Below are 24,398 nucleotides of genomic sequence, written 5' to 3'. Positions count from 1 at the left end.
TGCGGGATGTCAGCTGTCACATACAGGGTGTGGTTAGGGTTATGGTTAGGGTTAGGGGTGTGTTGGGGTTAAGGTTGGAGTTAGAATTGGGGGGTTCCACTGTTTAGGTACATCACAGGGTCTCCAAACACAATATAGTGCCACCATTGATTCCAGCCAATTTTGCATTAAAAAAAAATTAAACGGTGCTCCCTTCCTTCTGAACCCTGCCATGCGCCCAAACAATGGCTTTACCCTACATATGGGGTATTGGTGTACTCAGGCACAATTGCACGAGAAACGTTGTGGTCCATTTTCTTTATGAAAAAATTTGGTTCCAAAGTACATTTTTTGTGAAAAAAGTAAAGTGTTCATTTTTTTCCCTTCCACATTGTTTTAGTACTCGTGAAGAACCTGAAGGGTTAATAAAGTTCTTGAATGTGGTTTTGCGCACCTTGAGGGGTGTAGTTTTTAGAATGGTGTCACTTTTGGGTATTTTCTGTTATACTGACCCCCAAACTCACTTCAAATGTGAGGTGGTCCCTAAAAAAATGGTTTTGTAAATGTTGTTGGAAAAATGAGAAATCACTGGTCAACTTTTACCCCTTATAACGTCCTAACAAATAAAAATTACGTTTCCAAAATTGTGCTGATGTAAAGTAGACATGTGGAAAATGTTATTTATTAACTATTTTGGGTGACAACACTCTGAGTTAAGGGTACAAAAATTTTAAAGTTTGAAAATTGCAAAATTTTCTAAATTTTTGCCAAATTTCCATTTTTTTTTTTCATAAATAAATACAAGTTATATTGAATAAATTTTACCACTAACATAAAGTACAATATGTCACAAAAAAAGAATCTCAGAATCAGTGGGATACGTTGAAGTGTTCCAGATATATATACTCATAAAATGACAGTGGTCAGAATTGTAAAAATTGACTTGGTCATTTAAGTACCAAATTGGCTCTGTCACTAAGGGGTTAAACATAAGGATCTGAAGGCAATAACAACTCTGGTGAAAGATAATATGAGAAACTAACTGGTGAAAAAAAAGGAAATAAAAAAAATCTGTAAAGCATGAATCTGCATTAGTTACCTGTAGTTGGAGTTTGCCTGAATGCCATTTGGAGAGGAAACAGCCAATGGATAAGATAGGGCTCATATAAACCATTGTAAACGTAGAGAACATTGAATGTTTTGCTGGACTCATTAATCATTTCTTCATCTGATGCAAATGGATACATGGAAGGAGTGTTTCCAAATTTCTGTTAAGACACACAAGGATTCACTAATTAGCGCACTACGCACATGCCTCAGAAATAATAAAAACAATATTTGCTTAGAAAGTAAACACGTATCACATAGATTTCATGATATATGCCATATGTAGGTATGCATAGATTGAAGTATGGAGAATTATATAAAAGTGGTGCCTTGGCTGACAAGTGCACTATAAGGAAAATATTCTCAGTAAGAAAAAATTATACACTTTTGCGTTTCCTAAAAAAAATATATATATATATATATATATATATCATATTTGCTACAATATCACATGCCAAAAAAGAAAACCTTAGCTCATATACAGAATAATGAGATTATATATACTGTATGTGTGATACAGTGGTGTGCAAAAGGACTTAAATAAAAATATGCTACTGGAGAGGAGCGAATCTGCAGAGACTCAAATTCGGCAAATCACAAAATTTATCACGGAAATTCGATTTGTATTGTTAAGTTATTGATATTGAATGTTCTTCATTATGCTCTTAGGTCTCTCCATATCCCAGAGTATAATAGACCTGATATATTAAAAAAAAAACAAAAAAAAAAAACACTCATCTGCCGCTCACCTCTCCATTTGCGAAGTGGTGGTCAGTTAGTCGCTATTTTGCTGAATTCATGCCAGGTGAATTGCAAAAAAATCTGTATTTTCCACATTCGATACTGATTTTTGGCAAATTAGAGAATTCAATTCCAGTCTAATAAAGTTGCTCCTCTCTACATGCTACCTATGTACAGTAATAATAATAATAATCTTTATTTATATAGCGCCAACATATTCCGCAGCGCTTTACTCTATTTACAGTATTCAGATGCACACGTTTTCTACAGTATTTATCTGATGCAGTGTGAACACAGACTGTGAGATACATGGTCTTTTAACACTTACCTCCACAACAGCATTCTCAATAAGGCCAGAAATTGGAGAGCGCGTTGGACTTCTCAACTTTAATTCATCACATCTGTGCTCTAGTGTTCTACCGTAGCGTTCCCTTGCTTCTTTTTCTATTATGCTGCAAAAATTATACAACTGTAAAGTTTATATAACCATAAAGTTACTTTAAACACCCCAACTAGTTATCCTGTCTAGATAGCCGTAAAGTAAAAACCATGCATAAGAACACACAAAAAGATTTTTTTTTTTAAAAACTATGGACCCTTGTGCATATATTGCACTACCAAAAGCAGGACCAAAAATGGTTCCTTCCATAGTCATTGCTATATTGCACACGTAAGAGAATCAAATACATCTAATACAAAGTATAAAAGCAATAGACGGTAAGGTAGCATATATTCATATAAAGCCAACAGCAGCGCATCTAGGTTTTTTAGAACAAAGTAATATAGACAAAGTTGTCACAGGTAGAAAAAGACTTCAAGCCAGATGAAGAGCTATGGGTTTAATGTGCAATAAACAGGTACATGCATAGAGGCCATATGTGTATTGTAGGTGTCAGAAAATGAAAAAGTACATAATGAAAGGTAGCTCAGAAGTAACGACTGAGGAACCACCACACCTGACGAGCATTTCGCATTGAAAGGCTTTGTCCAGGGGTCAAAAAGTTACTTTGAAAAAACATTCTATAAAAGATTATGGGCGATATTCTACTGTTAGAATTTTGCAGGTTATGGCTAAATATCACGTCAAGTGGTACCATTTGAGATGCTCCAGTCAAAAATGTAGACGCATGCACCTGTATTCCTATACAATTTGAGTACAACATTTCAGACTGCCAAAAAATAGATTCTATTGTAGCTAGATTGTTATTTATTTTACTCACTTATATAGCGCCATTAATTACACAGCGCATTATAGGCATCATCATCACTTTCCCTATTAGGACTCACAATCTACAGGGCGGGCCATTTATATGGAAACACCTAAATAAAATGGGAATGGTTGGGTGATACAGATCGGCGTGCTGAATTTGCAGAATGGGCAAAACAAAAATTGGAACAGGACCCTCAGTTTACACAGAACATTATGTTCAGTGATGAGGCAAACATTTTTGGGTGGGCCATTTATATGGATACACCTAAATAAAATGGAATGGTGACCATTTTCTTGCGTAGGGTTTCTTGCATTGAAATATGCTGCAATGACCTGGGTACTGCGTTCACCAGACATCAACACAATTTCTATCTGCTCCTCACGTGTTAACCTCTGCGATATGTCAATGGATATAAGCAAAGAGAAACTTGTAAATAACTCATGAAAGAATAAAGTTATGTTAAAATCAAGCACACCATTGTTTTTCTTGTGAAATTCTCAATAAGTTTGATGTGTCACATGACCCTCTTCCCATTGGAAAAAATAAAGTTGGATCAAAAATGTCCGACTTCAAAATGGCCATCATGGTCACCACCCATCTTGAAAAGGTTTCCCCTCCCATATACTAATGTACCACAAACAGGTAGTTGATATCACCAACCATTCCCATTTTATTTAGGTGTAGCCATATAAATGGCCCACCCTGTACATTCCCTATCAGTATGTCTTTGGAGTGTGGGAGGAAACCGAAGAACCCAGAAGAAACCCACAAAAATACAGGGAGAACATACTAACTCCTTGTAGATGTTGTCATTGGTGGGATTTGAACCCAGGACCCCAGCTCAGTTGTATTGAAAAGGTATAGTCTAACTTATGGGATTCAATTGTAGAGCCAAAAGGTATGTAAAAAGAACATCATTATGCTAGACATTTGCCACTTAAAGAAGCACTTCCATCAAAGTTTATCCTCTCAACCCTTTCACGCTGCAGCCCATTTTTGTTTTTGCGTTTGTTGCTTGCTCCCCTGTTTCCCAGAGACATAACTTTTTTATTTTTCCATCAATATGGCCGTGTGAGGGCTTGTTTTTTGCGGAATGAGTGGTACTTTTGAATGACACCCTTGGTTTTACCATGTCGTGTACCTGAAAATGGGAAAAAATTCCAAGTGCGGTGAAATTGTAAAAAAGTGCAATTCCACAACGGTTTTTTTGCTTTGATTTATTTTTTACGATGTTCACCAAATGCTAAAACTGACCTGCTGTTATGATTCTCCAGGTCATTAAGAGTTTGTAGATACCAAACATGTCTAGGTTATTTTTTATTTATTATTATTATTTGTGGTGAGAAAAAAAAACCAAAGTTTGCTAAAAAAAAAGAGACATTTTCTGAGACCCATAGTGTCTCCATTTTTCGAGATCTCGGGTTGGGTGAGGGCTTATTTATTTATTTATTATGCGCGTCAAGCTGATGTTTTTATTGATACCATTTTGATGTAGGTATGATCTTTTGATTGCCCATTATTGCATGTTAATACAATGTTGCAGCGACCAAAAAAACTAAATTCTGGTGAGTTTTTTTGGCTATGCCGTCGGAATAATTATTTTTATATCATGATAGATCGCGCGATTCTGAGCACTGCTCTATGTAGCAGAAATGCTCACTTTCTATGAATGCCGACCGTTGGGCGGCGCTCATAGCAATCCGGCAATGACAACCCATCGGCATCCTGTGATCATGTGACAAGGGCGCCGATGGATGTGATTAATGACGCACTTCTGGCACGATCACATTAAATGCCACTGTAGAGATTGACAGCGGCATTTAACAGGTTAACAACCGCGGGTGGATCACGATTCCACCCGCGGCTGTTAGATGCACATGTCAGCTGTTCAAATCAGCTGACATGTGACGGGAAAGATGTGGGCTCATCGCCGGAGCCCACATCAAAGGGAGAGACACAACATGTGCTGTACAAGTTTGGCACATGTCAGGAACAGGCTAATAAATTGCAGTCATCACATTATATGGCACTGTGTACTTACAATTGCTCATTTTGCTTTTCTATCCATCTAATTCTTCTCTTTTCTCTCCTGTATGTAGAAACAGGACATCTCTTGGCCCTTCATTTATCAATCCCCACTTCAACTCCTGATTCCCCCCTGCAAGGAACTTTTGGAGTGACTTATGACTCATACAGGGAAAATTGACCTCCCATTTCTACATCAAGCTTATAAGAATTCAGCTAGTTAGTTTTTAATTATGTGATGTCATAGCCCTAATGGAAAACAAAAGCATTAACTGGGTAGAAGGGCAAAATGAGCAATTGTAAGTACACGGTGCTATATAATATGATTGCAATGTATTAAGGGGATAAAAATGTTGTTACGAGTGCTTCTTTAAGCAAAATATGTCTTGACTAAAGCTGCACTGACCGTGCCTCTATGAATGAAAGCCAGATGCTGCTGAGAAGAACAACATTATTTTCCTCCCAGTAGCCGGGCTAGCAATTCAGTGGCCACATGGCCTTAGAATGCTAATAATCTCATATCTACAGGTAATAGAATTCTTTGTCATGTCAGGTTCCCTTTAAGTTGTTTCTTTGCAACATCTTTACCATCACCGTTTTTTCTTTTTAACGCCTACGGTATAAACTGCTGAGTGGCTTCCAAGCTGAGCCACCTGAAGAATGGGTCAGTCATCTTTGAAAAGGTAAAAGCGGTTAAAAGAAACTCCAAATAATGAATATATGAACAGCAAGTCAATTTTACATTACAGTCCAAATATTCATTCTTTTTAAAGATTTAGCAATTTTTCAAGACAGGCTATGGAGCGTACCTGCCTGAAACAGACCCCAAACTTGCTTCTAGTCTATGGCAAAGGGTGGCTTCAAGTACAAGGCCTATTGATATGGTGCAGCTTTTGCTTTTCCTTATTTTGCCAAAACTCGCCTTTCATCAATTATTCCAATTTTGTCTCAAATTGAAAATAAAAAAACGCTCTAAACATATCAGAAATCAAACAATCAGTAGGTATTGATAATGACTAAAAGGCAAAATTTTTCACTGGATAAAACATCACAATGTATTTTTCTTCTACGCAAGACAAAAGGTTCTGTTCTTCCCCAGGATGAGACAGACGGTGCTGACTCTGAAATCTGCTGCAGCACAATGAAAAGTGATAGTGTTAACCAGCTCGAGCTTTCAGATGTTATCGCTGCCTGATACTATGGATGGCATCTTGTGCTTTCTTCAGATGTAATTTATGATTTTTCCTTACCGGTGTAATTTAGCCAATCGCCATACCTTGAAAATGCAGTCATTCTTGGAAAACCCTATGTATAGATTAGAGAAGCAGCTAATCATATTCAGCAGTTGTTGAATTTGTATTCCTGGAAATAAGGTTCCTTAGGGAATAACAAAAGCCTCGTTGGCAGCACTTCGGCACAGCAGAAAAAGTGGAGAATATCTTCTGCAATTTGCACAACTCTCACTGCATTTTCCAGAATACTGCTGCTTCTTTTATCAAAAGGTCAGAATCACTCTTGTCATCCTGTCGGTAATTTAATTTGTGACTGCAAAATGTCTGCTTTACATGTATTTTGTTGCATCAGTCTATCCATCAGAGATGCTGAGCTGAGTGACATTGATATTACCGTCATTGGATTTATAAAGGGTAGAGTAAATAGGTTATACTTGATTTAGGATCCATTTATCTCAATTCTTCTGTTTCATCTACTATACACATAGAACGAGACATAAGGGATCAGAAAAATGTAAGGAAACACACTGCAATGTTATTCTCTTTCCATTTGAAGCACATTTTCATTTAAAGGGGTTGTCTCATCACAGCCCCTTTAATATGAGAGCTATAAACATCGATTATTTAAAAAAAAAATGCCAGGAAAATTTCTCATCTTCCCTGCAATTCCCCCTGTAGATGAGACGTTGCATTACATGCAAGAACAAGAAAAAAAACACATCACATCCAAACAAATTTAAATATACAGGTGCAAATTGCAATAACTACAATACAAAGCAAATAAACAACAACCAAAAATATGCAACAGCACTCAGAGCACTAAAATATATGCAAACATTAAATATATAAATAATTTCACCATTTTCAGAGTACTAGGCAGCTGCTTAGAAGAACCCATGGCCAGGGCCGCCATCAGGGCATTACTGTCCTGACTGTCGTATGGGGCCCGGTGGGCAGAGGGGGCCCGCATCAGGCCCCGTCTCATCTGCTCACCGGGCCCCTACCGGCATGCTAAACCGGGCCCTTAGCGGAGCTGCGCTGCGGCAGCTGAACGTTATTGACATGCGGGCCTGTCGGCCCGCACGTCAATAGTTAACAGCCGCCAGCCAATCAGAGGCTGGCAGCTGACGTCAGCCGCAGCGCGGCTGTCGCCGGCGTCTGACGTCTCGCTCAGTCGCTGGCGAGTGCGCGCTGCAGCAGCGTGGAGGGAGCGCGAGCGTCGCCGCTGAAGCGTGGCCAGGTAAGTAAGAACTTTTTTTAATTGAAAGCGGCGATCCGGGGGGCCCAGGGCAGAATGCTAGACATGATGGGGCAGATTGCTGGACATGATGGCAGATTGCTGGACATGATGGGGCAGAATGCTGGACATGATGGGGCAGAATGCTGGACATGATGGGGGCAGATTGCTGGACATGATGGGGGCAGAATGCTGGACATGATGGGGGCAGAATGCTGGACATGATGGGGCAGAATGCAAGACATGATGGGGGCAGAATGTGACAGTGAGACACAGGAGGGGGCAGAATGGACACTGGGCAGAATGTGACAGTGAGACACAAGAGGTGGCAGAATGTGGCAGTAAGACACAGGAGGTGGCAGAATGTGGCAGGAAGACACAGAAAGGGTGCAGGATCATGGGGCAGGATGGATACGATGGAGACAGATGGGGAGATCATATGGGGCACAATGGATACTCATGAGGGCGGGATGGGAGAACATATGGCAGGCCAGGAATGAGACACACGGGAGCCAGGATGGGGAATATTATTACCATAGGGGCTAATTAAGGGATATTATTACTGCAGTGATGTCTTTATTTTATTTTTTGAGTATACTGTTTTAAATGGGGGGATGGTCCTGTTACTGTGTAGAGTGACACTATGTTGCCTTTTTTTCTTCATGTGATGTACTGTAGAAGTTAGGAAAAAAATAAGTAATGTGTTCTGCAAGCAGAGCTCAAGATAACTGTGTTATTTCCAGCAGAGACGAGTCCTGGCTGGAAGACGTGATGGCGGTCTGTGCTGGATGAAAGATGAAAAGCAAAGATGAAGGACTTCACCTAGATACATCACTGGTGAGTTAGTGTGTTACCTATACACTGACACTATATACTGTATACTATATATAGAGGTCCTGTGTATAATGTCACCAGTGATCACTGTGCTACCTGTACATTATATACAGAGCTCCTGTGTATAATGTCATTGATCAATGTATTACCTGTACACAGACACTGTATACTAAGTACAGATCTCCTGTGTATAATGGCACTTATGGTGATGGTATTGTGTTTTTTATTACTGATCAGCATTGTAGTATTCAGTCACTATGTGGTGGTAATATGTGGTCTGGACATGGTGTTGTGGTAGTTGTCCCTTGTATGTGCTATTATTTGGTCACTTTGTGGTGGTAATATGTGGTCTGGTCATGATGCGGTGGTATTTGTTCCTTGTATGTGATATTATTCGGTCAATATGGTAGTAATATGTGGTCTGGTCATGGTGTGGTGGTATTTGTTCCTTGTATGTGGTATTATAGGTCACTATGTGGTGGTAATATGTGGTCTGGACTTGGGGCGATGGTATTTGTCCCTTGTATGTGATATTATTGGTCATTTTAAAAATTGAAAAATAAATAAAAATACTGTACCTAAATTGTATTGCATATTTTTAACAAATATTTAATAGGTTACAGTAGAGTAGGGCTCGGCCAAAAGAGTCTACAGTGTTGTGATGGTGGCTTAAAAAATCTTTTGTCCAAAGCAAAAGCTGCCGGGTATATGTGTGATCTGGTGATGGGAACTGTTAATGTGTGATTGGTGAGAAGTGGAGTTTTTCCAAGAGAGCGGTGGGACTGTGGACAGTTTGAGAAGTGGAGGCGGGGCTGGGGTGGAGCCTGGGCGGAGTCTAAAGGGGCCCCGAAAATTTTGCCAGTATGGGGCCCCGAAATTCCTAGTGGCAGCCCTGCCCATGGCTGCTGGTTTTTTGCACAAGGTTAAAGGAGGCTGGGTTTTTAAAAAGATAGGAAATTTGCATCACCTGGCCTTTCCCAATGATGATAGTGAACAAGCAATAACCCTAAGGGCAGATTCACACATCAGTATCTCCGGTACGTGTAGTGACAGTTTTCTCACGTACCGGAGACACTGACACATTCGAATGAATGTGTCTATGCAGATGTCAGCGTGTTTTCACGGACCGTGTGTCCGTGTGCAAAACACGCTGACATGTCCGTTTTTGTGCAACAGCACGGATCACACGGACCCATACAAGTCAATGGGTCAGTGTAAACACGTACCGCACACGGATGCTGTCTGCGTGTTGTCCGTGTGCTGTCCGTGTGCGATCCGTGTGTGTTTTTGAAAGTCAAAGGGTTAACATTGAAAATAATTTTTCAAAAACACGGACACAGACACACGGACAGCATACAGACAGCACACGGACCGCACACGGATGGTACACACGGACTTACGGATGTCACACGGATGGCATACGTATGCACACAGACACACGGACAGCTCCGGTACCGGTTTTTCCGGTACCGGAATTATCTGGACGTGTGAAACTGCCCTACGGGTGTGTGCACACGTTGCGGATTCTGCTGCGGATCTGCAGAGGATTTGGCCCGGCGGATCTGCAGCAGTTTTCCATGCAGTGTACAGTACCATGTAAACCTATGGAAAACAAAAACCGCTGTGCACATGCTGTGGAAAATTCTGTGCAGCATTTTTACACCTCTTCCATTATAGGAATCCGCAGGTGTAAAAACGCAGGCGAAATTAGCACAAAATCCGTAGAAAACCCGCAGGTAATCCGCAGGACATTTTACCTGCAGATTCCGCGTGGAAAAATCTGCAATTGAATCCGCAACGTGTGCACATACCCTAAAAGGCTTATTAAGGTCTGAAACCTTGGGCAAAATTATCTGAACACACGAATCTCCAAGGGTGTCCAAACTTTGCATTGACCAGTTTTATTTTTTGTAATTTTTAAACTGTAAAAGATTAAAATATATAATATTTCTGCCTAAAATACAAAGTAAATGTGTCATCTTTAACTTTAGCCTCCAGGTTCTCCAGTTTCCTCCCACACTCCAAAGACATACTGATAGGGAATTTAGAATGTGAGCCCCATCGGGGACAGTGATGATGTCTGTAAAGCGCTGTGGAAATAGTGGCGCTATATAATGAGTAAAATAAAGAAATATATTATATATGCTGTGCTAAACAAATAAAAAAAAAAGAAAACATTTTTTTAATTAACGCATATTAGGCCTGATTCACCCATCCGTTTTTCTGCTCAGTCAAAATCCGCCAAAATGGCGGAAAACGGATCCGTAGGCGGATTGAAAAAAGCGGGTGTCACCGGACCGTTGTTTTGACGGATCTGCGTAAAGGCTCATTCACACGTCAGTATTTGGTCAGTATTTTGCATCAGTGTTTGTATGCCAAAGCCAGGAATGGAACTTACCAAGAAAAAAATATAATTGAAAGACTGACTCCTGTTCCTTATTTTGGAGACATTCCTGGTTTTGGCATACAAATACTGATGAAATACTGCTCAAAAATACTGATGTGTGAAAGAGGCCTAAGGTAGAATTTTAAAGGAACCGTGTCTGGAATAAGGAGAGAGAGAGATGCAGAGAGAGAATTTTTTCAGCCACCAGAACTGGGTTTAGGGTTAAATTTCTGCCAAACGTAATTCTTCCGGGCATGCGCAGTGAAAAATGCGGATCCGGCCAGGCAAAAAAACATTTCATGGTCCGTCCAGTTATGTCAGCGGACGCCAAAATTTTGGCGGATCCGTAAAAAAACGGATCCAACGGATGATCATCCGTCAAGATCCGCCGATAATGCAAGTCAATGGGAAAAAAAATGGATCCGCCAAGAAAAATGGCGGATCCGTTTTCTTTCTGCAAAACGGCGGATTTTGACTGATGGAGACAAACGGATGTGTGAAAGAGGCCTTAGAAAAAAGATTTGATATTAAATTGATGGAGATTTAAGATTAAAATAAATTTTAGTTTCAGACCACCTTTTTAACTAGAGGAAAGTAAGATTTAGCTATACTCTTTCTTTTTTTAATTAAAAACAGCTATGGACATTTGAAAGAGTGAATTGTAATGATGAAGGCAGTCACCACCCCTGTAAGTACAGGGCGACCAAAGAGATAAATCAGCAGGTCCTAACAAAATGAAAGTATGTCTGGATTGTACATGCCCTGAGTTAATTTTATATGCATAGGCAAAAGAGAGGTAATGTAGGGTTTAATTTTTTTCATTTTTGGCAGATGGGCTCACACAATTTGATCAAAATGCGCTATAATAATTTCAAATGAATAAGCATACTCTATAAAGGAATATTGCAAAATTATTTATTGTAAGCAGATACATCAGCACACTTCAAGTATTGTTATATACTATTGTATGCTGTGCTAATACATCACAGTACAAGCAACTTTCACCTGTACAAATATTTCATCACCTGTGCTGATCTATTTCACTTATCGCATAGTTACATATTGGCGTGGTGACTGGTGCCATCTTAGCTGTGGACTCCTCCCACCTGTCCAAAGCTGATTTTAATTAGAGTAGAATATAACAGGATCCCACTTGCCCCAAGTTTGCCATGTCAGACTAGTCCCTTTAAAAAGTAAATATGTCAACTCAAATTTGTAAGCATAATATTACATGCAACCATTAAAAAAAATTACAAACATAGAACCTGGGTAAGCAAGCATTTCTGACCCATAGAGGTGGATCAGAAACATTACTAATAAATCAGCATTTTAACTGATATGCAAATCAGGCTGAAGAACTATTTGTAAAATTGAAACCTCTGTCACACCAGCTCTATTCCCTTCAAAGTGTTGCCTCCTCCTACATGACTATCCTATATTCTGCTTGATTTCATGCAAAAGTGTAATCAGTCAGTCAATCAGGAGGAGACTGTGGCACTGGGTGGGGAATAGAACTGGAGTGACAGAGGCTTCAGATTTACAAATGGCTCTCCTGACTCTTTTTCCATATCAATTCAAACACTGATTTCTCAGTAATGGAGGAACGGAATGGTCATATAAGGTATAGTACATGGGCACAGTATTAGTTTCAGGGGTGATTGATTAGTTTGGGTCGGTGATGATATTGCCTATCACTCTTCTCTGCAAAATAACAGTTATAGGCATGGGCAGCCTAAGAATGAGGGCTCACACATTCATTTATACAGTCAGTTGCTTCTGACTTTTGTTTCAAAAAGTTATAGGGAAATTGATCTCTGAATGGGTCTTATTGTTTTTACAAGTAACCACTTGGGAAAACTTAAAAGCGTCTATTTTTATGACAGATGCCTCTTTTTGCCTTACCAAGGGACTATTCCATACAATATCTGGCAAGGATCTTGATCCGCTTCACCGAAATTACTGTTTGGGTTTTTAAGGAATTGATTTCCTATCTGAAGCACATGATCAGACTGAATATGTAAATTATAATAATTTCTTAGTGTCACGCTTATACAATTAACAGCTCACCTTTGTGCAGCTTCACCATTGACAATGCTGGAATTACTCTGACAGTATGCGCTGAAATGAATACCATACAATCTGATTGTACGAAACTTACTTTATATTTCCTTCTGTGAAATTCTTTTCGGACCTTAGAAGTTTATCCATCCATAGAAACCGTCTGAGAGTTCTTGGAAGAAGGTGTCCATTAAGCCTATCGCATACTGAAGCCATGGTACTTGAGTCTAATGAAATGATTGCACAGATTGAATTACCCAGCACTTCAGCCCCAGGACAGCAGAAAGGTGGAGGTTTTATCTGATACCCTGGAATTCCTATGGGAGAAACAATCATATCAAATACATCAAATAAATTGAAGGCTACAGCTCAGCAATACAGCTGATATATTGTTTTCCAATAAATCAATATCCCTACATGTAAAATATAGAGAAATTCCATAACTATAGAAGCTTTAATATGCCATACACTACTGACGTAGAGAATAATTCCCATCTATGACAGTTTTGCTAAGAGCCAAACTGAATGTTTTGACTTTTTTTTCCCATTCTTATTATTATATTAGCAACATACCAATATTCAATCTCTAACAAAATGAGACATTAGTTCTATCATATCCATTGCGTAATCATGGAGAGCACGACAGTGATTAAGGACAACTCTTTCTGATGAACTTAGCCTAAAACAGAAGTTCCAAGAAGGCCTCTTTGAAGACAATTGGAAAACTTGTTAGTGTCAGTTTCGGCAGACTATTTGTAAGTTAGTTGCACAAAAACCCAAATTGATATTACAGAGAACCCTTTATGGGTCCCATAGAAAGAGTAAGGCCGGGGTCACACTGGCGAGGAATACGGCCGAGTGAGAGGCGTTAAAAGCACGCACTAGACACGGACAAATGATTCTCTATGGGGTCCCTCGCACCAGCCGTATATTTCTCATCCGTATTCTACGCTCCGTGCCAATCGCAGCATGCTGAGATTGTCAGCGTTCTACAGCCGTAGTACGCCAATGCAAGTCTATGGGTGCGCAAAAAATACGGATTACACACGGACCACACATGTGACTTGCGAGAAATACGCACCCGGTGTCTTTTAGCAAAGCCGGCAATTCAGTGCGCTATACAGTAAACTCACACTGACAGGTTTAATAAAGAAACGAAAGAATAGATATAGACACATAGAATACATATATATATATATATATATATATATATATATATATTTATTTATGCATTCTATGTGTCTATATCTATTCTTTGGCTTCTGTTAGAAACCCTGTCATAGGGCTCCATTATATGTCCATTTTGCAAGCCTGCGAGAAAATCTCGCCATACGGATGCCATACGGATTACATACGGATGCTTAGATGCGCAAAATACGCGACCACACCTTGATTACGGATGACATACGGAGCACTGTTTAGGGGCCATTCATCCGTATTATGCATGTAAAATACTGACCGTATTTTGCGTTGGTTAGTGTGACCCCGGCCTTAATGTGGTCATGGTCCACTATGGTGTTCAGAATCAGAAACAAAAGTTGTCAGGAAGGCAATGTCAGAACATAAAAAGTGGTCTAAATGGAGATCGCATCATGGTCAAACTTTAATTCCTATGTTGAACCTTAGAAGAAAAAAAAAAAAAAAACACAAATATCCTGAACTAAAAAGTAAAAAATAAAAAATAAACTACAATAACAATTTGCAGTTTATTTTTTACTTTTTCGTTCAAGATATTTGTGTTTTTTGCTTTTTGTTTTCTCTGGTTAATGGTCATGTGTTAATATGCACTTACATTGTGCATACACATTAACTTACTTTTCTCAGTTCAGATTTGTGTTTTATTCATTTCATTGTGCATTCAGTGCATATAGGGGTGTGACCGCCCTCTTTCTGAGCTGGGAAAACCATCCTGTCTGGCCTAAGCTTTTACTAGTGGTTCAATCGCTCGATCCTTGTTCACATTCACGTCTCTTGGCAAGTTAAAAGGTTTTAAATACTAGAGTAGGCTAGAGTAGGCACTGTCCCACAAGGGTTGCCATGACGTGGCGGGATGGCTTGTACATTATTTTGATCAAAATTATGTTTACTAAATACCCTTATTATTATTATTACCTTTATGCATTATTTGCAGTTTATTTTTTACTTTTTAGTTCAGGATATGTGTTTTTTGCTTTTTGTTTTCTCTGGTTAATGGTCATGTGTTAATATGCACTTACATTGAGCATTCACATTAACTTACTTTCTCAGTTCAGACTCCAGTTTTCTATGTTGAGCCTTGCCTGTGGTCTTCCCTTTTGATAGACATTAACTTTGTCTGGATCTAGCACTTCAATGTTTGTTAACTGCAAACTCTGTGGGTCCTTGCTGTCTTCTTAATGAAAATAATGTACTCTGTATATCCAATATATTAAGCTGAATGTGTGTGTATGTTTGCATGTATGTGTGTGTGTATGTCCGGGATTGGCATCTGCACCGTCGCAGCTACAGCCACAAAATTTTGCACAGTCACACGTCTGGACCCCGAGAGCGTCATAGGCTATGTTGTGAGGCGAAATTTTAACCCTGCGCGTTCCAATTCACCAAACAATTTGGCCTATTATTCGTATCATTTCTATGGTGTTAAGGTCCTTCTGTAATGCTGGAAATAACACAATTTATTACCGTGCCAACACAGACCACCCTCTGACACAGACTGCAGGGGGAGCCCAGTATCATACAGGATAGGATTAGATACACGGCTCAGCAGTCAGTATCACACAGGAGAGGATTAGACACATGGCTCAGCAGTCAGTATCCCACAGGATAAGATTAGATACACAGCTCAGCAGTCAGTATCACACAGGATAGGATTAGATACACTTCTCAGCAGACAGTATCACACAGGATAGGATTAGATACACAGCTCAGCACACAGTATCACACAGAATAGTATTAGATACACGGCTCAGCAGACAGTATCACACAGAACAGGATTAGATACACTGCTCAGCAGTCAGTATCACACAGGATAGGATTAGATACACAGCTCAGCAGTCAGTATCACACAGGATAGGATTAGATACACGGCTGAGCAGTCAGTATCACACAGGATAGGAATAGATACACGGCTCAGCAGACAGTATCACACAGGATAGGATTAGATACACAGCTCAGCACACAGTATCACACAGAATAGTATTAGATACATGGCTCAGCAGACAGTATCACACAGAATAGGATTAGATACACTGCTCAGCAGTCAGTATCACACAGGATAGGATTAGATACACAGCTCAGCAGTCAGTATCACACAGGATAGGATTAGATACACGGCTGAGAAGTCAGTAACACACATAATAGTATTAGATACACGGCTCAGCAGATGGTATCACACAGGATAGGATTAGATACACTGATCAGCAGTCAGTATCACATAGAGTAGGATTAGATACACGGCTGAGCAGTCAGTAACACACGATAGGATTAGATACACAGCTCAGCAAAAGGTATCACACAGGAGAGGATTAGGTCCACAGCTCAGCAGACATTATCACACAGGATAGGGTTAGATACACAGCTCAGGAACAGGATGTGCTAAAGGAGAGGACATTTTCATTCCAAGAATTCCACTCATTCCATCCGATTTCTTTTTTTTTTTATTTTAGACGCCTCCAGTTTCCAGTTCAACTGCTATTTGCAATGTCCATTAACAATGCTCAGGACAGTCCTTGAAAGCAGTAGGGATCGATTTGCAATCTCCATGCTTTTCTCATAGTCAACTTTATGTGGTCTGTTCAAGAGTTGGAACTGCCAAAAATCTGTTCATCTTTGCATCGAAAGGAAAAACTAAAAATCTTGAATGAGTTGAAAATAAAATACTATCAATACTTGGGTAATCATTTAGTTAATTTGTGTTGCAAATCTGTAGTGTTTAATATATGATGTGAAATGTTTTTATGTGCAATATAATCATTATAATTTGTTATAACTAACCACAGTTGGTTACTATGCCCAGGCAATGCTGGGCTCTTCAGCTAGTATATATATATATATATATATATATATATATATGTGTGTGTGTACTGGAGAGGATGCTGGGGGTGATGTAGTTGGGTTTGTGGCATTTACTGTTGTATTTTATTCCCAAAATTTAAATGGAATTTTCCAATTTTCCAACAGGCTTCTGCTATATAATTGGATAGCAGCATCTGGTATGGACAGAGACCCTGATTCCAGCGAGGTATCACTTAGTTTACTCGGTGCAGCAGTTTTGATAGAATCACGGTTTTCTGTGCTGCAGATCTAGCAGAGCTCAGATGTTGAGCTGTGTATAGAGCTTTCTGTATACCTAGTATAGTGTTAATCAGTGCTGGGGGAGTGGTTGGACTAGGAGATAGTCCTGTAGTGATAATTTCCTGCTGATAAAACACTGATTGTAATGAAACAGAAAAACACCCAGCCTAGTAGGCAATTAGTCTCTGGAATCATGCTCTTTTCCCCTACATCATGCTCACAGATTACACAGCAAAACCTGGTGACAAAAAAAAAAATATCTGATTCAAAAAAAGAAACAAGGTAGTCCTTGAACAGCAATCAGATTCCAGTGGAACATTGACTATACAGGCCATAGGTGTTAGGATGACAATTACTGTACCATACAGATACCTGATGGTAACTTGAAGCATGATCTTAATTGACAATAGGTCATAATAAATATCTAGTCCATGGTATACACTGGTGCACTTTGACAAACAGAGACCATAGAGGTGCATGGTTCACTGTTTCCTAATTATTACATGCTAAATACTGCTGTCATTTGCAACAGTAAGGCAAAGCCATCAGATAAGAGAGAACACACGTGAGACGTAGAGGAAAAGCATGGCGGAGAAGTGACTGGAAACTTTCTGCAAAGCAAATGTCCTTGTATTTGGCTGCTTGATGTGAGATTTAGGCATCATTCAGACGTCCGTGAGTCACGTATGTGTTCTATTCATGTTCTATTCAAGTTTTACACGGATAGGACATGTATCCATAGTTTATGGGGCTGTTCACATGTCCTTGATTGTTTGTGGACCATGTAGTTCTCAGAAAATCATGAAGATGTCCATTTTTTATCCAAATCATGGATGAAAATTACCCATACAAGTCTATGGACCCATGAAATCACTGACAGTGCACACCGCCATCTTTGTACAATCCGTGATTAACATTGCAATAGATCATTAAATTGCAAATCTCCTCCTATTACTTTCTACCATCAGTGTTTGATCAGTGATTTTCTCATACGGAAAAGCAAAAATTGACAATGATCAACGGCTGATGAAACTCTAATCCAAAACATTGATGAACAATTGTCCGAGTTTTGATGTAGGAGAAAAATCACGGACATTTGAATGAAGCCTTATATAAAGAACAAGAAATATTTAGTTTAGACGTGTAATGTTTTCCATTTTTTTACAGCGTCACACCCACGACTATGGACATCACTTAATACTAGAAGTAAAAAGAAAATTTAAAAAAATAATGAACCAAAAGTGTTATAGTAAGAAATAAAAGCAAAAAAGAAAATGTATATAAACTGCTAAAGACAATCCAAGGTGCGTGCCGCATTTTAATCGATATGGATATACACTGCACATTTCAATTATATGTCCTTTACATGCATCTGAAATGCTTTATGACGCTCCTTAAATTGATTAAGACCTAAAAGAATCACATAATGTATAGTCCTGCATCCACTGTCAATGTCCATTATCTCGCTGCAATCAATAGTCTTACGTAAGCATGTCCACAATAACAACCAATGACATATGTAACGTCATGCTCAGCCAAAGAGCCATTTTTAGAACGACTAAATGAACTGTGTGACATGCTAATGCTCGCCTGCAGAGAGGAAGGATTTACAGATTAGATTTGAAAGGATATATACTAAAACTGGGTCAGATTTATCACTAGGAGTTGCTAATTTTAAACATCTTCGTACTTATCAGTTTCCAACACCAGCCGGGCCGGTGTGCGCAGCCTTTGTTAAAAAGAACAGTTATGCAATCTATTTATGCAATTGTTTTTGGTAAACTTTTATTCTTCAGTAAAAAAAAATAACCTGAACAATTATAAAACTATTCCCATTTCCTGATCTTGCCGATACATAATTTAGTTATAAAACAAAGAGTTGGTACTGGCTTTTATTTTTATTTTTCCCCCCGAACATTCTAATTACATTGTACGTTGTGGCTTCCATTCATAGCGTAAATCTGGATGCTGTGCTGCATATGTTCTTCAGCGGAGATTCCAACAGTGGTGTGAACATAGCCGTAGGGGTATATAAATAAGGTGGAGACTGAGACATATTTATCTTTACGTAATAAGAAAATACAAGGGGTAGCAGTATGTGTTGTGCAATCTGTCTCTGAAAACTCTACACCTACAGTAGGGTCCAGAAATATTTGGACAGTGACACAAGTTTGGTCATTCTAGCCGTTGACCAAAACATATTCAAGATACTGTTATATAATCAATATGGGATTAAAGTGTAGACTCTCTTCTTTAATTTGGGGGTATTCAAATCCTAACTGGAGTAAGGGTTTAGTAATTACAGCTTTTCGATACGTAGCTTTTTAAAAGTGACAAAAAGTAATTGAACAATTATAGCAAAAACTCTTTAATGGGCTGCATGGGCTATTCCCTCGTTAATCAATCATCAATTAAGCAGGTAGTAAAAGGTCTGGAGCTGATTCCAGACATGGCACTTGCATTTGAAAACTGTTGCTGAGAACATACAATATGTTGCTGAGAGTGTACAATGGAACAAAAACAGACCATCATTAGGTTGAAAAAAAAAAAAAAGAAGAAATCCATCAAAGAGATAACAGAAATGTTAGGGAGTCAGTGTTTCAGTGTCTAAATGTACCATAAAGACAGCCGATGTCTGAGTTCCCGGACTTGCCCTGTTTACAGTGCCTTGCGAAAGTATTCGGCCCCCTGGAACTTTTCAACCTTTTCCCACATATCATGCTTCAAACATAAAGATACCAAATGTAAATTTTTGGTGAAGAATCAACAAGTGGGACACAATTGTGAAGTTGAGTGAAATTTATTGGTTATTTTAAGTTTGTGTGGAAATGCAAAAACTGAAAAGTGGGGCGTGCAATATTATTCAGCCCCTTTACTTTCAGTGCAGCAAACTCACTCCAGAAGTTCATTGTGGATCTCTGAATGATCCAATGTTGTCCTAAATGACTAATGATGATAAATATAATCCACCTGTGTGTAATCAAGTCTCCATATAAATGCACCTGCTCTGTGATAGTCTCAGGGTTTTGCTTGAAGCACAGAGAGCATCATGAAGACCAAGGAACACAACAGGTAGGTCCATGATACTGTTGTGTTCAAGTTTAAAGCCAGATTTGGATACAAAATGATTTCCAAAATGTTAAACATCCCAAGGAGCACTGTGCAAGCGATCATATTGAAATGGAAGGAGTATCATACGACTGCAAATCTACCAAGACCCGGCCGTCCCTATAAACTTTCATCTCAAACAAGGAGAAGACTGATCAGAGATGCAGCCATGAGGCCCATGATCACTCTCGATGAACTGCAGAGATCTACAGCTGAGGTGGGACAGTTTGTACATAGGACAACAATCAGTCGTACACTGCACAAATCTGGTCTTTATGGAAGAGTGGCAAGAAGAAAGCAATTTCTCAAAGATATCCATAAAAAGTGTAGCTTAAAGTTTGCAACAAGCCACCTGGGAGACAAACCAAACATGTGGAAGGTGCTCTGTTCAGATGAAACCAAAATCAAACTTTTTGGCAACAATGCCAAACGATATGTTTGGCATAATGGCAACAAAGCTCATCACCCTGAACACACCATCCCCACCGTCAAAGATGGTGGTGGCAGCATCATGGTTTGGGGCTGCTTTTCTTCAGCAGGGACAGGGAAGATGGTTAAAATAGATGGGAAGATGGATGGAGCCAAATACAGGACCATTCTTGAAGGAAACCTGTTGGAGTCTGCAAAAGACCTGAGACTGGGACGGAGATTTGTCTTCCAACAAGACAATGATCCCAAACATAAAGCAAAATCTACAGTGGAATGGTTCACAAATAAACGTATCCAGGTGTTAGAATGGCCAAGTCAAAGTCCAGACCTGAATCCAATCGAGAATCTGTGGAAAGAGCTGAAAACTGCTGTTTACAAACTTGTCATGGTTAGGACATGGTTAATGTCCTGTTCTCACAAGGTTTACTTTTGCCAGCCTCTCTTTGGATCTGGGAGGGGTATTTATACTCACTCCAGATTAGGATTCCCTGTCAGCTATACTGTTATTCTGGCTGTGTGTCTGACCCCCCTGGTGTGCGTGGATACTGCATTGCTTGTTTGATTCCCGTGTATGACCCGGTCTGTCCCCTCACTCAGTTCTCTGTCTCACGCTTTGGTATTATTGTCTTCTCCGGTTCTGACCTCCTGGCTTGGCTATTGTTACTCCGTTACAGTTTGTCCTCCCTATTGTACTGTCCATTGCCTGTTCTGGTTTTCTGATCTATTGCTACGTCCTGACTATTCGCTCTGTCTAACCCTTTGGCACTGTCCTGCTATCTCGTGCTTTGACCCGGTTTGATCTGGTTTACGTCCCTGTCTATGCCTCTTGGTAATTTGTCCCGTAGTTACCTTTCTAGGAGTTTCCCTGCAGCTCCTAGCTCCGTGGAGCTTAGGCCACTCCCCCAGCAGTCACGTGCTTCAGGTCCTGATAGTCTGAAGCACGCATCGTCACCGCTGCCGCCCCACTCCACAGGTATCTTTGAGCACTGTTTTTGTACTCAGGACCCGCGCACTGGCTCAGTGAGCAAGTGCAGTGTGGTGTTCCTGACAAAACTATCTCCATCAAACCACACTGAGCTCAAGCTGTTTGCCAAGGAAGAATGAGCAAGAATTTCAGTCTCTCTATGTATAAAACTGATAGAGACATACCCCAAGTGACTTGCAGCTGTAATCGCAGCAAAAGGTGGCGCAGCAAAGTATTAAGTTAAAGGAGCCGATCGATTAATATTGCACGCCCCACTTTTCAGTTTTTGAATTTCCACAAAAATTTAAAATAACCAATACATTTCGTTCAACTTCACATCTGTGTTCCACTTGTTGTTGATTCTTCACCAAAAATTTACATTTGGTATCTTTATGTTTGAAGCATGATATGTGGGAAAAGGTTGAAAAGTTCCAGGCAGTCGAATACTTTCGCAAGGCACTGTATGTGTTGGTACCAAAGTCCTAGTCCTGATTCCTGCTGTTATCTACCTGAAGTCTTTCTGTGTCTTGAACCCTGCACCCAGTGACTGTGACTCTTTGCTGACTGTCACGGGGCAGTAAGGGGAAAACAGGCAATGTGAACCAGGGCCCCTGTACTGCCCCTAATATCACGGGGCAGTAAGGGGAAAACAGGGGATGTGGAACCAGGGCCCCTGAACTGCCCCTAAGACTAAAGGGGGGTCCTGACTCTCCTCAACTTGGGGGTACACTTAATGGTAGTGAGGCCCAAGTCTCCGACCTGTCCCTATCTCCTGTTTAGCCCTGAGTTAAACACCCAACCCCCTCCCCAGGAGGTGAGACAGGGAATAAAGTAAACTGCTTGAAAAACCAGGGAAAGGGTAACACAGACACCTCAGGGTTAAATAAACTGAAAGACAAGACTTAGCTTGCCACTTGAAAACAGCAGACAACTGAAGATCCACAGAACTCTTGTCAGCTCCTGAACTCCAGCTTGGTTGGTCTCCAAAGAGAAACAATATCACCAACAGTTAGTTGGTGCACCTGGTGAGCTTATGTAGGAAGGTGGGAGAGGTTTCCACCTGCATAGATAATTAATCACAATGCAGTAACACCGGGGGGAAAAACTAATATTAACCCCCGATGGCCTTAAAGGAAAAAAGTTTTAATATAAGAGCCCGGATCTGCCACAGATCCAAAAAATGGATCGTGACACTGACTTTCTGTGACCTAACCTGGGTTCATCTTGGAAGGAGTCTCGTGTGTCCGCTGCGTTTCTGCTACTCTGTGCTCAGCTTCTTATTCAGTGCAATCCCCTGCCAGCTCTAGTCCAGTACGCGGTGCTTGCACCAGACCGCTTGAGTTCCTTTTTAGGTCGCTGCCAGATGTCCCGAGCCTGGCGACCATGGTCTCTTAGCCGGAGCCTGATGACCACGGACTGATGTTCGGTGTCTGATGACCGCTCCTAGATGTCCATTGATTGACGTCCTCCGCCAGATGTCCGGATCCTATCTTTTGCTGCCTGATGCCCGGAGCCTGCCGATCGCTGTCAGATGTCCGCAGCCAGATGTCCGCAGCCTATCACTGCCGATCCGAGTTCTGATGTTCCTCCTGAGACCTGATGTCCGCCTTGTGCCCTGATGTCCTGCCTGAGACCTGATGTCCAGATGTCCTGCCTGAGACCTGATGTTCTGATGCCCGGCTTGCTCCCTGATGTCCTGATGTCCAGATGTCCTGCCTGAGACCTGATGTCCGGCTCGAGTCCTGATGTCCTACCTGTGTTCTGATGTCCTACCTGTGTTCTGATATCCCGCCTGTGTCCTGAGGTCCCACCTGTGTCCAGAGGTCCCGCCTGTGTCCAGATGTCTGTCCGTGTTCCAATGTCCCATCCGTGTTCCGATGTCCAGTCTGTGTTCCGATGTCCAGTCCATGGCCTTGGTGGTCGAACTTGTGCTCTTGAGTCGGTCCCGCTCATGTTCCTGGATGGATTCCTCCTCTGTGGTTCACGGGAGTCACCAGCTCTGTTCACCGGTGACGGCCCTGCCAGTGAGCCCTGGACCCAAACAGCCGATGCCCGGTGCTGTAGAGCCAAAATTCCTGTACCTGTGCTATCCGTGTCTTGTTTATGTTCTGATGTCCTGCTGATTCCCTGGGGTCTTACCCGTGTTGGCTCCTGCTATTGTCTGAAGGCTGTCCAAGGTCGGTGTCTGATGTTCTCCTGCTGTGCCTGTGCTACGCCTGAGGCCTGAGAGAGAGGCCATCCGAGTATGCCGGTGCCAGATAACCTTCGACTGCAACAACCTGTGATGACCCTAGCCATCATCTGAAGTCTGCCTGAGGTCGGTGTCTGATGTTCTGATGTGCCTGTGCCTCTCCTGTGGGCCGCGAGAGTGGTCCTCCTAGGATGCCCGTGCCAGACGTCCCTGGACTGCGTCAACCCGTGATGACCTCTTGCCATCGTCTGAAGCTAGTCCGAGGTCGGTGTCTGATGTTCTCCTGTTGTGCCTGTGCCACTCCTGAGGCCTAAGTGTGAAGTCCTCTTAGGATGCCCGTGCCAGATGACCCTGGACTGCATCAGCCCATGATGACCTCTTGCTTCGCCTGTCAACCTGAGATGTTTCCTTCGTGATGTGCGCAATCAGGAACCTGGTGTTTTGGTGTCTTTTGCTTTTAGTAAACTTTGTTTCTTCATACCTGAAGTTGTGTGGTGTCTTTTTATCCTGCATATGGCCATCTTGTCCACAAGCTCAGCTGCCACAGACCCCGGTCGCTACCCTTCCCTAGTCCGGGTAGGCCCGGGTCCCCCCTGTGGTCCAGTGGGTCCACATTCCACGATC

At 41.0% G+C, this 24,398-nt stretch overlaps 1 protein-coding gene across 1 annotated transcript; it reads right to left on the bottom strand.

The window, feature by feature from the left end:
- Positions 1-962: 962 nt before the first annotated feature.
- On the bottom strand, positions 963-23,536 carry LOC141085978 (uncharacterized). Its single transcript, XM_073571674.1, has 5 exons — positions 23,338-23,536; positions 12,911-13,127; positions 2,156-2,279; positions 1,079-1,247; positions 963-994 (listed from the first exon to the last, which is right to left on the bottom strand). The coding sequence occupies exons 1-5, from the start codon at positions 23,534-23,536 to the stop codon at positions 963-965; spliced, it is 741 nt and encodes a 246-aa protein (XP_073427775.1).
- Between the last annotated feature and the right edge of the window lie 862 nt (positions 23,537-24,398).

Source organism: Dendrobates tinctorius, unplaced genomic scaffold (assembly GCF_039654945.1).
Source record: "Dendrobates tinctorius isolate UK_male_01 unplaced genomic scaffold, ASM3965494v1 ptg000007l, whole genome shotgun sequence".
NCBI classification, from domain to species: Eukaryota; Metazoa; Chordata; class Amphibia; order Anura; family Dendrobatidae; genus Dendrobates; species Dendrobates tinctorius.
The sequence above is the reverse complement of the archived record's forward strand: the minus strand, read 5'-3'. Positions and strand labels throughout refer to the sequence as shown.

Bases quoted from the DNA above. Each gene is read 5' to 3' on its own strand.
- LOC141085978 (XM_073571674.1), bottom strand. From the start codon at position 23,536: ATGAGCGGGACCGACTCAAGAGCACAAGTTCGACCACCAAGGCCATGG. The intron at 13,128-23,337 runs GTAGGACATCAG...TTTCTCCCATAG, and splicing joins GGTAGGACATCAGAACACAG to GAATTCCAGGGTATCAGATA. The intron at 1,248-2,155 runs GTAAGTGTTAAA...GTGTCTTAACAG, and splicing joins TTGAGAATGCTGTTGTGGAG to AAATTTGGAAACACTCCTTC.